General features: G+C 48.5%; 1 protein-coding gene across 5 annotated transcripts in view; it reads left to right on the top strand.

Annotated features, from left to right (window-relative positions):
• Nucleotides 1-6,312, top strand: part of KIF2C (kinesin family member 2C) — a 35,079-nt gene extending 28,767 nt beyond the window's left edge. For all 5 annotated transcript variants that reach the window (XM_008965272.6, XM_003812801.7, XM_034963499.3 and 2 more), the window contains 5 exons: nt 482-549; nt 911-1,016; nt 1,110-1,223; nt 5,393-5,516; nt 5,665-6,312. In XM_008965272.6, the coding sequence (XP_008963520.1) occupies nt 482-549; nt 911-1,016; nt 1,110-1,223; nt 5,393-5,516; nt 5,665-5,747 (495 nt within the window). In that variant the 3' untranslated portion in view covers nt 5,748-6,312. The remainder of the gene's footprint in view (nt 1-481; nt 550-910; nt 1,017-1,109; nt 1,224-5,392; nt 5,517-5,664) is intronic.
• Nucleotides 6,313-13,709: the final 7,397 nt, after the last annotated feature.

Below are 13,709 nucleotides of genomic sequence, written 5' to 3'. Positions count from 1 at the left end.
TTAAAAAATTAAAAAAAATTAGCCAGGTGTGGTGGCAGGTGCCTGTAGTCCCAGCTACTCGGGAGGCTGAGGCAGGAGAATGGCGTGAACCTGGGAGGCAGAGCTTGCAGTGAGCTGAGATCGCGCCACTGCACTCTGGTCTGGGCGACAGAGTGAGACTCCGTCTCAAAAAAAAAAAAAAAGAAGAAAAAAGAAAAAGATAGGACCTTGGTAGCAAGACTATCTCAGTGAAGGAATAATGAAGCAAAAGATAATTAGACGTGTCTTTGAAAGCAGGAAACCAATGTCTGAGGCACCTTAATTTGCAATGCCCATGGGGCAAGTGTCCTAGCACAGCGCGGTGCTAAATGACTCCTCCCACCAATACCATGTGGGTCTCCGAAGCTTGAAGAAACACCCTGACTGGAGGCCCCTCGGGGACAGGCTATGTAGCATCCCCACCGCGCCTCTCAGCCTTTAATCACCCACCCCTCTTTTGCAGATTGCCACGATCTCACCAGGCATAAGCTCCTGTGAATATACTTTAAACACCCTGAGATATGCAGACAGGTACTAGTACCTACAGCTAGGTGGGATGCGGAACAGGACTGGGCAAGGGAAGGGCAGTGATGAGAGGGGAGGAGGCTCTGGGGCCTCAGGGCCTACTGTATACTCCTCTGTGACTCTGAACCTGAGGCTTGGGAGTTCCGCCATGATGCTAGGTCTGTCCCAATCCTCTCCGGGCCCTGCTGGAGAGTCAGCTGGGTGAGGGGCTTTTCCAGTCCAGCTTTAGTTTTCTCTCTCCTTGGCTGAAGGCAAGGTTGCCATTCCATCCCCTTGGAGCCTCAAGCCTCGAAGCCTGGGCGGTGCCGCATTCCTCTGGTGAGTACCAAGGGGGTGCTGTGGATCTGAGACCTCCTTGTTTCCTCAGGGTCAAGGAGCTGAGCCCCCACAGTGGGCCCAGTGGAGAGCAGTTGATTCAAATGGAAACAGAAGAGATGGAAGCCTGCTCTAACGGGGCGCTGATTCCAGGCAATGTAAGGACCAGGATGGGGCCAAGCAAGACAGAAGTGTGGCCTGCTGAGGCGGCACCTGGGTCACACAATTGTCTTTCTTTTTGGCCCTCTCAGTTATCCAAGGAAGAGGAGGAACTGTCTTCCCAGATGTCCAGCTTTAACGAAGCCATGACTCAGATCAGGGAGCTGGAGGAGAAGGCTGTGGAAGAGCTCAAGGAGATCATACAGGTAGGCAGCTGGCCCTGGACAGGGAGCTGGATGCAGCACGGCTCTCAGTATGCTCCACACCATTCCCAGAACATGACCTGGGCCTTGTTCCCACAGGTATTCACATAGCAAGAAGCAGCCCTCTACACCAGCACTCTTTAATTCTTTGCCTGTTAACCCAGCTGTTCTTCTAATTATCACAACCCCTTCTGCAGGTTGGCACACATAGGCTTTCTGACATCACACTAACCAGAGCTAGTCTCTCCTCCACGCTCCTGATAGAGGATTTGAAGGGTGATCCATATGCAGGGATCTTGTCTTGTGTTTTAGTGAATGTTGCAACTCTTGTGCTGAATCCAAGGGCCAAAAAACATGAAGTATAGGTAATAGGCCCTAAGGGTATGACTTGAGATCAATCCTGTCTCTTCCATTAACAAACTGATTTCCTTGTGAAATTCATTTAGCCTCACTGGGCCTCAGTTTTTGCATCTCTGAAATGGTCAAGGTAGGATGGTTGTATTTGAGCGTTCAGTAATATGCTTATAAAGTGTCAGCACAGTTACCCAGTGTGTGGTCAGGGTTCAGTAACTGGTAGGTGCCCCTGCTACTGTAATCCCTACTGTGGAAGAGCAAGTGACTGGGAGGCAGGAATTTACGTCCCAATGGTGGGGCGCTCAGAGGATTGCAGAGAAGGAAGGAAGAACTTGGGGCAGGTGTAACTGAGGAGGGACTGTGAAGGGTAAGTGCTCAGGCCTCTCCTCCCCTTCCTGGAGTGCTCAGGGGTACAGAGTTTTGTAAGCACATGGCACTTTCAGGATGAATGAGAGGCTCACCGTGGTCAGAGCAAAAGGAGTGAACGGGTGATGGAGGGTAGTTAAGGCTGTGGACAGGTCAACAGGGATCTGATCTAGAGTCTTCTAGATGGTTCATCTCACAGGCCTGGACTGCATCATGAGGAAGCCTTTGGAGGGTGTTAAGCAGAGTGGTGACATGGGCATGTCAGAGCTTTAGATATATCATATGGCCACCATGTGGAGCCTGGTTTGGGGGCTTGGGAAAAGCAAAGGTAGAGGCAGTTAGGAGATTGTTGGAAAGGGTTCAAGAAAAACTAGTGCCAGCCAGGCGCGGTGGCTCATGCCTGTAATCCCAACACGTTGGGAGGCCGAGGCGGGTGGATCATGAGGTCAGGAGTTCGAGACCAGCCTGGCCAACATGGCGAAACCCCATGTCTACTAAAAATACAAAAAATTAGCCGGGTATGGTGGCGGGCGCCTGTAATCTCAGCTACTTGGGAGGCTGAGGCAGGAGAATTACTTGAACCAGGGAGGCAGAGGTTGTAGTGAGCCAAGATCGTGCCACTGCACTCTAGCCTGGGTGACAGAGCAAGACTCCATCTCAGAAAAAAAAAAAAGAGAAACTAGTGCCTAGACCAAGCTGTGTCTGTGTTCATGGGATTGGAATGAGGGCATGAGATTCATGAACCATTTAGATATACAAGCATGAAAATCTTACAAGGTACCCCCCAAAATATGTACTCTCTCTCTATATATATATGTTTTTGAGACGGAGTCTCACTCGTCACCCAGGCTGGAGTTTAGTGGTGCAATCTCGGCTCACTGCAGCCTCCGCCTCCTGGGTTCAAGCGATTCTCCTTCCTCAGCCTCCTGAGTACCTGGGATTACAGGTGCGTGCCACCATGCCTGTCTAATTTTTTGTATTTTTAGTAGAGATGGGGTTTTACCATGTTGGCCAGGCTGGTCTTGAACTCCTGATCTTAAGTGATCCGCCTGCCTCAGCCTCCCAAAGTGCTGGGATTACAGGTGTGAGCCACCATGCCCAGCCTATATATCTGGTTGGTTTTTGTTTGTTTGTTTGTTTGTTTGTTTTGGGGCGGGGATGGAGTTTCGCTTTTGTCCCCCAGGCTGGAATGCAACGGCACCATCTCGGCTCACCACAACCTCCACCTCCCAGGTTCAAGCAATTCTCCTGCCTCAGCCTCCCAAGTAGCTGGGATTACAGGCATGTGCCACCACGCCCAGCTAATTTTGTATTTTTAGTAGAGATGGGATTTCTCCATGTTGGTCAGGCTGGTCTCGAACTCCCTATCTCAGGTGATCCTCCAGCCCCGACCTCCCAAAGTGCTGGGATTACAGGCGTGAGCCACCACGCCCAGTCGTATATCTATTATTTAAAAAGAATCATTTGACCGGGCGCAATGGCTCACGCCTGTAATCCTATCACCTTGGGAGGCTGAGGCGGCCACATCAACTAAGGTCGGGAGTTTGAAACCAGCCTGGCCAACATGGTGAAACCCCGTCTCTACTAAAAATACAAAAATTAGCCAGGCATGGTGGCAGGCATCTGTTATCCCAGCTACTTGGGAGGCTGAGGCAGGAGAATCACTTGAGCCCAGGAGGCGAAGGTTATAGTGAGCCGAGATCGTGCCACTGCACTCCAGCCTGGGCAACAGAGCAAGAGTGTCTCAAAAATAAAATAAAATAATCAGTTGGCCAGGTGCAGTGAGTCATGCCTGTAATCCCAACACTTTGGGAGGTCAAGGAAGGAAGATCACTTGAGCTCAGGAGTTCGAGACCAGCCTGGGCAACATGGCCCCATCTCTACAAAAAATAAAAATAAATAAATATCCCAAAGGTGGTGTGTGCAGCAAAAATTATAATAAAAAGAACCTGGGGTAGGGATAGCATTAGGGGATATACCCAATGTAAATGACCAGTTAATGGGTGCAGCACACCAACATAGTTCATGTATACATATGTAACAAACCTGCACGTTGTGCACATGTACCCTAGAACTTAAAGTATAATAATAATAAAAGAAAGAAAGAAAAAAACCATTTAGGGAGCAGAATTGAGGAGGATTTGGTGACAAGTAGGGTGAAAGAATAAAGTCACTCAGGCTGGGCGCGGTGGCTTATGCCTGTAATCCCAGCACTTTGGGAGGCCAAGGCAGGCAGATCACAAGGTCAGGAGATCAAGACCATCCTGGCCAACATAGTGAAACCCTGTCTCTACTAAAAAATAAAAAAAATTAGCCTGGTGTGGTGGCGCGTACCTGTAGTCTCAGCTACTCGGGAGGCTGAGTTGTATATCTGTTATTTAAAAAGAATCATTTGACTGGGCGCGATGGCTCACGCCCGTAATCCTAGCACTTTAGGAGGCTGAGGCAGGCAGATCAACTAAGGTCGGGAATTTGAGACCAGCCTGGCTAACAAGGTGAAATCCTGTCTCTACTAAAAATACAAAAATTAGCCAGGCATGGTGGCAGGCACCTGTAATCCCAGCTACTTGGGAGGCTGAGGCAGGAGAATCACTTGAACCCGGGAGGCGGAGGTTGCAGTGAGCCGAGATCACGCCACTGCACTCCAACCTGGCGACAGAGCAAGACTCCGTCTTAAAGAAAAAATAAATAAATAAATAAATTAGCTGGCTATGGTGGCGTGTGCCTGTAGTCCCAGCTACTCGGGAGGCTGAGACAGGAGAATCACTTAAACCTGGGAGGCGGAGGTTGCAGTGAGCCAGGATCGCACACCACTTCACTCCAGCCTGGGTGACAGAGCGAGACTCCATCTCAAAAAACAATAAAAATAAAATCACTCAAATTTCTAGCTTGGGCATCAGGACCAATGATGTTATTCATTTGACATAAGAGATGGGGATAAGCTTGGGATAGGAGGCCGGGAGTGGTGGCTCAGGCCTGTAATCCCAGCACTTTGAGAGGCCGAGGCCTGTGGATCACCTGAGGTCGAGAGTTCGAGATCAGCCTGGCCAACATGGAGAAACCCCGTCTCTACTAAAAATACAAAATTAGCCGGGCGTGGTAGCACATGCCTGTAATCCCAGCTACTTGGGAGGCTGAAGCAGGAGAATCCCTTAAACTCAGGGGGTGGAGGCTATGGTGAGCCGAGATCACGCCATTGCACTCCAGCCTGGGCAACAAGAGCGAAACTCTGTCTCAAAAAAGAAAAAAAGAAAACGAAAAAAACAAGCTTGGGGTAGGAAGAGGGTGAATTCAAGCTAAGGATTTCCTTGGGGAGAGGGTGAACAGCCAGGGTATGGGTCATGGACCAGAGGTAAAGCATCTTACTCAGGTGTCTGCATTGCAGTTGGTAGGACCCCAGGAATGATTTGCTAAATGGTTATTGAACTGACAAGGTCCTCCCTGTGTTGTAGCAAGGACCAGACTGGCTTGAGCTCTCTGAGATGACCGAGCAGCCGGACTATGACCTGGAGACCTTTGTGAACAAAGCGGAATCTGCTCTGGCCCAGCAAGCCAAGCATTTCTCAGCCCTGCGAGGTGGGTGTGGCTGGATGGGGTGCAGGTGGATGATGGTGGCCTCTGCTGGCTCTTGGGCAGCTGCAGGTGATGGCAGCTCTGCCCTGAGTGAATGGGGGCTCCTCAGACTCTTCACTAACCCCATATGTACCGCTACCCTTTCTTCCAGATGTCATCAAGGCCTTGCGCCTGGCCATGCAGCTGGAAGAGCAGGCTAGCAGACAAATAAGCAGCAAGAAACGGCCCCAGTGACGACTGCAAATAAAAATCTGTTTGGTTTGACACCCAGCCTCTTCCCTGGCCCTCCCCAGAGAACTTTGGGCACCTGGTGGGTCTACGCAGGGTCTGAGCTGGGACAGGTTCTGGTAAATGCCAAGTATGGGGGCATCTGGGCCCAGGGCAGCTGGGGAGGGGGTCAGAGTGACATGGGATACTCCTTTTCTATTCCTCAGTTGTCGCCCTCGCGGGAGGAAGGAGCTCTTAGTTACCCTTTTGTGTTGCCCTTCTTTCCATCAAGGGGAATGTTCTCAGCATAGAGCTTTCTCTGCAGCATCCTGCCTGCGTGGACTGGCTGCTAAAGGAGAGCTCCCTGGGGTTGTCCTGGCTCTGGGGAGAGAGACAGAGCCTTTAGTACAGCTATCTGCTGGCTCTAAACCTTCTACGCCTTTGGGCCGAGCACTGAATGTCTTGTACTTTAAAAAAATGTTTCTGAGACCTCTTTCTACTTTACTGTCTTCCTAGAGATCCTAGAGGATCCCTACTGTTTTCTGTTTTATGTGTTTATACATTGTATGTAACAATAAAGAGAAAAAATAAATCAGCTGTTTAAGTGTGTGGAAAGGGCCTGGGATGAGTCTGAGCCTTTTGGGACTAAGGACATGACTGTACCTTTGGCCTCTGGGTAGTACTGATTCTGTACTCCTTCCAGGAGGCCATATCCACGCCTACAATTCCAATGACAAGCTGAAGACTCCTGTGACTTGTTTGATGTCTATGAGATGCTTACTAGGCCTGGGAACAGAAACTCTTAAGTAGAAGGAAGATGGCCGCCGGGCACGGTGGCCCACGCCTATAATCCCAGCACTTTGGAAGGCCAAGGCGGGCAGATCGCAAGGTCAGGAATTCAAGACCAGCCTGACCAACATGGTGAAACCCCATCTCTACTAAAAATACAAAAATTAGCTGGGCATGGTGCATGGTGGCACGCACCTATAGTTCTAGCTACTCAGGAGGCTGAGGCAGCAGAATTGCTTGAACCCGGGAGGCGGAGGTTGCAGTGAGCCGAGACTGCGCCACAGCACTCCAGCCTGGGCGACAGAGTAAGGCTGTCTCAAAAAGAAAAAAGGACCAGGTGTAGTGGCTCACACCTGTAATCCCAGCACTTTGGGAGGCCGAGGCAGGTGGATCACCTGAGGTCAGGAATTCAAGACCAACATGGTGAAACCCCGTCTCTACTAAAAATCCAAAAAATTAGCCGGCCGTGGTGGCGCATGCCTGTAATCCTAGGAGGCGGAGGTTGCGGTGAGCGAAGATCGCGCCATTGCACTCCAGCCTAGGCAACAAGAGCGAAACTCCGTCTTAAAAAAAAAAAGATGGCACCCTATTACAGTCAGCCCAGGGCCTGTTAAAAGATTCTGTGGGGTTGAGGCCAGGAGTCTCCCTGACTGAGGGCTCCCTGAACACACATTTGCTTAAAACCTTTTAGTGATACCTCATTACCATTCACACAAAGGCTGAAGAAAGCACTTAACTTGCTGGACAGGGAAGGATCCAAAGGGAAACACCAATTTGGTCTTGAAAAAAAGTCTGTCCAGTGGACTGAGGGCCCAGTCATAGGGCATGAACAGTTTAGGAACTGGAGAACTCTATATTCCATGTCATTGAGCATGGATTATCTGAATGGTAATGAGGTGCCACTAAAAGGTTTAACCTAGGAACCATACAAGCAAATGTGTGGGAAGCCCTCAGTCACAGAGACTCCTGGCCTCAAGCAATCCTCCTACCTCGGCCTCCCAAAGTGCTGGGATTACAGGCATGAGCCACTGCACTATGCCAGAAGTTCACTTTTATTTCTAGTTTGAGTCTTTTAATCGCCAAAGGGTATTGGATTTTGTCAAATGCTTTTTCTGTGTTTTGAAGTGATCAGGTGGTTTTGTTTCTTCCTTTACTCCATTTGTTTCTTCCGTTACTCCTTTACTCCATTAATATGGTATATTAAACCTGGGAAAACCAAGTAAATACAATGTGGTGAGTAGAACAATAATTTGCTCAAATATTTAGTGCCATTTAAATATTTATTGAGTGAGGCCGAGGCGGGCAGATGGCTTGAGCTCAGGAGTTCAAGACCATCCTGGGCAACAAAATGAGACTCAGTCTCAGCTGGGTGCTGTGGCTCACGCCTATAACCCCAGCACTTTGGGAGGCCAAGATGGGCAGAAAACAAGGCCAGAGTTGGAGACCAGCCTGGCCAACCTGGTGAAACCCTGTCTCTACAAAAATGAGCTGAGTGCTGTGGCTCACGCCTATAATCCCAGCACTTTGGGAGGCCAAGATGGGCGGAAAACAAGGCCAGATTGGAGACCAGCCTGGCCAACCTGGTGAAACCCTGTCTCTACAAAAATGAGCTGGGCGTGGTGGCGCATGCTTATAATCCCAGCTACTCGGGAGGCTGAGGCAGAAGAACCGCTTGAACCCAGGAAGCAGAGGCTGCAGTGAGCTGAGGTCGCACCACTGCACTCCAGCCTGGGCAACAGAGCAAGGCTCTGTCTCAAAAACAAAAAACAAAACAAAAAAAACCCAATCTCTACAGAAAATACAAAAAGGAGCCAAGCGTGGTGGCATGTGCCTGTGGTCCCAGTTCCTTGGTAGGGTAAGGTGGGAGGATGGCTTATGCCTGGGAGGCAGAGGTTACAATGAGCCGAGATTGCGCCGTTGCACTCCAGCCTGGGCGACAGAGTCAGTCCCTGTATCAAAAAAAAAAAAAAAAGGCTGGGCACGGTTGGTCACACCTGTAATCCCAGCACTTTGGGAGGCCGAGGCGGGCAGATCACAAGGTCAGGAGATCAAGACCATCCTGGCTAACATGGTGAAACCCCGTCTCTACTAAAAATACAAAAAAAAAAAAAAAAAATTAGCCAGGAGTGGTGGCGGGCGCCTGTAGTCCCAGCTACTCAGGAGACTGAGGCAGGAGAGTGATGTGAACCCGGGAGGCGGAGCTTGCAGTGAGCTGAGATCGTGCCACTGCACTCCAGCCTGGGTGACAGAGCAAGATTCTGTCTCCAAAAAAAATAAAATTATTGAGTACTTATTAAATAGCAAGCATTATTCTATGTATAGGTGTTAGAAATATGGCAGTGAATAAGACTAAGTTTCTACCCTTATGCACATAGTATTTCAGTGGAGAAAACAGATAATGTGCATGTAAACAAATGATAGGTAGTAAGTGGGTAGAGAAAGATGAGAGAGTGTTGCTGCTTTAGAAAGCAGACTCAGAACTGTGGCCTGAACAGTATAATGAGACCCTGTGTCTAAAATTAAAAAAAAAAAAAAAGGCCGGGCGTGGTGGCTCAAGCCTGTAATCCCAGCACTTTGGGAGGCCGAGGCAGGCTGATCATGAGGTCAGGAGATCGAGACCATCCTGGCTAACATGGTGAAACCCCATCTCTACTAAAAATACAAAAAATTAGCCAGGCGTGGTTTTGGGCACCTGTAGTCCCAGCTACTCAGGAGGCTGAGGCAGGAGAACGGCATGAACCCGGGAGGCAGAGCTTGCAGTGAGGCAAGATCGCTCCACTGCAGGCTGGGCAACAGAGTGAGACTCCGTCTCAAAAAAAAAAAAAAAAAGAAAACACTACACTTCTGCTCTACATTCCTTTCCAGCCAACAACCTAATTCTCTCTTTCCCCTTTAAAGTCATACCTCTCAAAATAATTGTCTACATACATTGGATTTTTTAACTTCCCATTCTATTTCAAGTTTTTTCCCACTATACTGTACAGAAACTGCTCTCGCCAATATCACCAAGGACTTTCAGGTTACTAAATCCAATAATCACCTTTTTTTTTTCTTTGAGACGGAGTTTCGCTCCTGTCGTCCAGGCTAGAGTGCAGTGGCGTGATCTCAGCTCACTGCAACCTCTGCCCCCCAGGTTCAAGGGATTCTCCTGCCTCAGCCTCCAGAGTAGCTGGGACTATAGGTGTCCACCACTGCACCCAGGTAATTTTTGTATTTTTAGTAGAGATGGGGTTTCGCCATGTTGGCCAGGCTGGTCTTGAACTTCTAACCTCAGGTGATCCACCCCCTTGGCATCCCCAAGTGCTGGATTACAGGCGTGAGCCACCGCACTGGCCTAATAATCACTTTTTAGTCTCATTTTAACTAGCATTCACAGCAGCATTAAGCTACGGCAGCACCCTGTGCTGGCTTTCCTCTAGTCACTCTAATTTCTCTTTCTGTGTCCTTTGCCAGCTATCTTTCTCTATCTGGCCTTGAAATGACAACATTCCTTTGTTTTTTGGGGGGGTGGGGATGGAGTTTCGGTCTTGTTGCCCAGGCTGGAGTGCAATGGTGCGATCTCAGCTCACTGCAACCTCTGCCTCCTGGGTTCAAGCGATTCTCCTGCCTCAGCCTCCTGAGTTTCTGGGATTACAGGCGTGTGCCACCACGCCTGGCTAATTTTGTATTTTTAGTAGAGCCGGGGTTTCGCCGTGTTAGTCAGACTGGTCTCAAACTCCTGACCGCAGGTGATCTGCCCATTTTGGCCTCCCAAAGTGCTGAGATTACAGTCGTGAGCCACCGCACCCAGCCGAAATGTAGATATTCCTAAAGCCTTGGACCTATGTTTTTTCTTGTATTTCTTTCTTTCTTTTTTTTTTTTTTTAATAGGCAGATGGAGAGGCTGCTTAGGTCAATTCTTTTCTTTTCTTTTCTTTTCTTTTGAGACAGGGTCTTGCTCTGTTGCCCAGGCTGGAGTGCAATGGCATGATCATAGCTCACTGTGACCTTGAATTGCAGGCTCAAGCAATCCTACAGCCTCAACCTCCCGGGCAGCTAGGACTACAGGTGCATACCACCATGCCTGGCTCCTACATATTTTTTTTTTTGAGATGGAGTCTCGCTCTGTCGCCAGGCTGGAGTGTGATGGCGTGGTCTTGGCTCACCGCAACCTCCGCCTCCCGGGTTCAAGCAATTCTCCTGCCTCCCAAGTAGCTGGGACTACAGGTGCGCACCACCACACCCAGCTAATTTTTGTTTTTGTTTTTTTTTTTTTTTGAGACGGAGTCTCTCTCTGTCGCCCAGGCTGGAGTGCAGTGGCGCTATCTTGGCTCACTGCAAGCTGCGCCTCCTGGGTTCATGCCATTCTCCTGCCTCAGCCTCCCGAGTAGCTGGGACTACAGGTGTCCGCCACCACGCCTGGCTAATTTTTTGTATTTTTAGTAGAGACGGGGTTTCACCGTGTTAGCCAGGATGGTCTTGATCTCCTGACCTCGTGATCCGCCCGCCTCAGCCTCCCAAAGTGCTGGGATTACAGGCGTGAGCCACCGCGCCCAGCCTAATTTTTGTATTTTTAATAGAGACGGGGTTTCAACATGTTGGCCAGGATGGTCTTGATCTCTTGACCTCGTGATACACTTGCCTCAGCCTCCCGACATGCTGGCATTACAGGCGTGAGCCACCACCCCGGCCTCCTACATATTCTTTATAAGAAATGTTAAACACTATACTTTAGGGATCATTTCTATAGTTTGTTGCTAGGGAAGTTTCTCTGAACATGTACAGCACTGCACAAAAATCAAATCAAAATGGATTAAAGACTTAAATCTAAGACCTCAAACTATGAAACTACTACAAGAAAACACTGGGGGAAATCTCCAGGATATTGGTCTGGGCAAAAATTCCTTGAACAATACCCCATAAGCACAGGCAACCAAAGCAAAAAATGGACAAATGGGATCACATCAAGTTAAAAAGCTTCTGCACACCAAAGGACACAATCAACAAAGTAAAGAGACAATCCACAGAATGGGAGAAAATATTTGCAAACTACCCATCTGGCAAGGGATTAACAACCAGAATATTTAAGGAGCTCAGCTCTAAGCAGGAAAAAACTAATAATCTGATCAAAAAATGGGCAAAAGGTTTGAATAGACATTTCTCAAAAGAAGACATACAGATGGCAAACAGGCATATGTAAGGTGCTCAACATCACTGATCATCAGAGAAATGCAAATCAAAACTACCATATCATCTCACCCCAGTTCAAATGGCTTATTTCTAAAACACAGGCAATCACAAATGCTGGCGAGGATGTGGAGAAAAGGGAACGCTCGTACACTGTTGTTGGGAATGTAAATTAGTACAACCACCATGGAGAACAGTTTGGAGGTTCCTGCACTGCTGGGTATATACTCAAAAGAAAGGAAATCAGGTTGGGCGCGGTGGCTCACTCCTGTAATCCCAGCACTTTGGGAGGCGTAGGCGGGCAGATCACTTGAGGTCAGGAGTTCAAGACCAGCCTGGCTAACATGGTGAAACCCCATCTCTACTACAAATACAAAAATTTGCTGGCATGGTGGCCCATGCCTGTAACCCTAGCTACTTGGCAAGCTGAGGCAGGAGAATTGCTTGAACCCAGGAGATGAAGGTTGCAGTGAGCCAACATCGCACCACTGCACTCCAGCCTGGGCAACAGAGCGAGACTGTCTCAAAAAAAATTAAAATTAAAGTTAAAAAAGACGAATGGCGCCAGGCGTGGTTGCTCACGCCTGTAATCCTAGCACTTTGGGAGGCTGAGGTGGGCAGATCACCTGAGGTCAAGAGTTCAAGACCAGCCTGGCCAACATGGTGAGACCCCATCTCTACTAAAAATACAAAAATTAGCCAAGCATGGTGGCGCATGCCTGTAATCCCAACTACTCAGGAGGCGGAGGCAGGAGAATTGCTTGAACCTGGGAGGCAGAGGTTGCAGTGAGCTGAGATCATGCCACTGCACTGCAGCCTGGGTGACAGAGCAAGACTCCGTCTCAAAAAGAAGAAAAAAAAATATGAATGGATAAAATGTGGTACATATGCACAATGGATTACTATTCAGCCGTAAAAAAGAATGAGATCCCGTCATTTGCAACATCATGGGTAGAACTGAAGGTCATTATGTTAAGTGAAATAAGCTGGGCACAGAAAAACACACTTATGCAAAGAGAATCGCATGTTCTCACTTATTTGTGGGATCTAAAAATCAAAACAATTGAACTCATGGTCCTAGAGAGTAGAAGGATGGTTACCAGAGGCTAGAAAGGGTAGTGGGAGGGTAGGGGGAAGTGGGGATGGCTAATGGGTACAAAAATAAAATATCATAATAAATAAGACCTACTATTTGATAGCAAAACAGGGTGACTATAATCAATAATAACTTGTGTATTTTATTTTTTTGAGACAGAGTTTTACTCCATCACCCAGGCTGGAGTGAGTGCATTGGTGCCATCTCGGCTCACTGGAACCTCCACCTCCCGGTTCAAGTGATTCTCCTTCAGCCTCCAGACGGAGTTGCTGGAATTACAGGTGCCCGCCACCACGCCCGGCTAATTTTGTTTTGTTTGTTTGTTTTGTTTTGAGACGGAGTTTCGCTCTGTCGCCAGACTGGAGTGCAGTGGTGCGATCTCGGCTCACTGCAACTTCCAGCTCCCTGGTTCAAGCGATTCTCCTGCCTCAGCCTCCCTGAGTAGCTGGGATTACAGGTGTGCGTCACCATGCTCAACTAAATTTTGTATTTTTTTAGTAGACACGCGGTTTCACCATGTTGGCCAGGCTGGTCTCGAACTCCTGACCTCGTGATCCGCCCCCCTCCGCCTCCCAAAAGTGCTGAGATTACAGGCGTGAGCCACCGCGCCAGGCCTAAAAAATTTTTTTAATTAAAAAATATATATCCTTCTAGCTCAGAAAAAAAAGTTAGCTGATCCCTCCTTTATACTCTCTTCCTAAGTTCCGTTCATTCTGGTGGCTTTAATTACCATTTATAAGCCAACGATTCCCAAAATAACATCTTCAGTGCAGATCCCTTATAAGGATGACCAGTCATTAATATTCAGCTTCCTATCTGTTAGTCCCACTCAACATGACTTAGCAAGATCTCAAAATGAACGTGTCCAGTACAGCTCCTACCTTAGCCTACCCCATCTCAGTAAATGGCCCCAATATTTATCCGATTGATCAAGTGAC

This window comes from Pan paniscus, chromosome 1 (genome assembly GCF_029289425.2).
Source record: "Pan paniscus chromosome 1, NHGRI_mPanPan1-v2.0_pri, whole genome shotgun sequence".
NCBI classification, from domain to species: Eukaryota; Metazoa; Chordata; class Mammalia; order Primates; family Hominidae; genus Pan; species Pan paniscus.
This window is presented reverse-complemented; position numbering and strand designations above follow the sequence as displayed.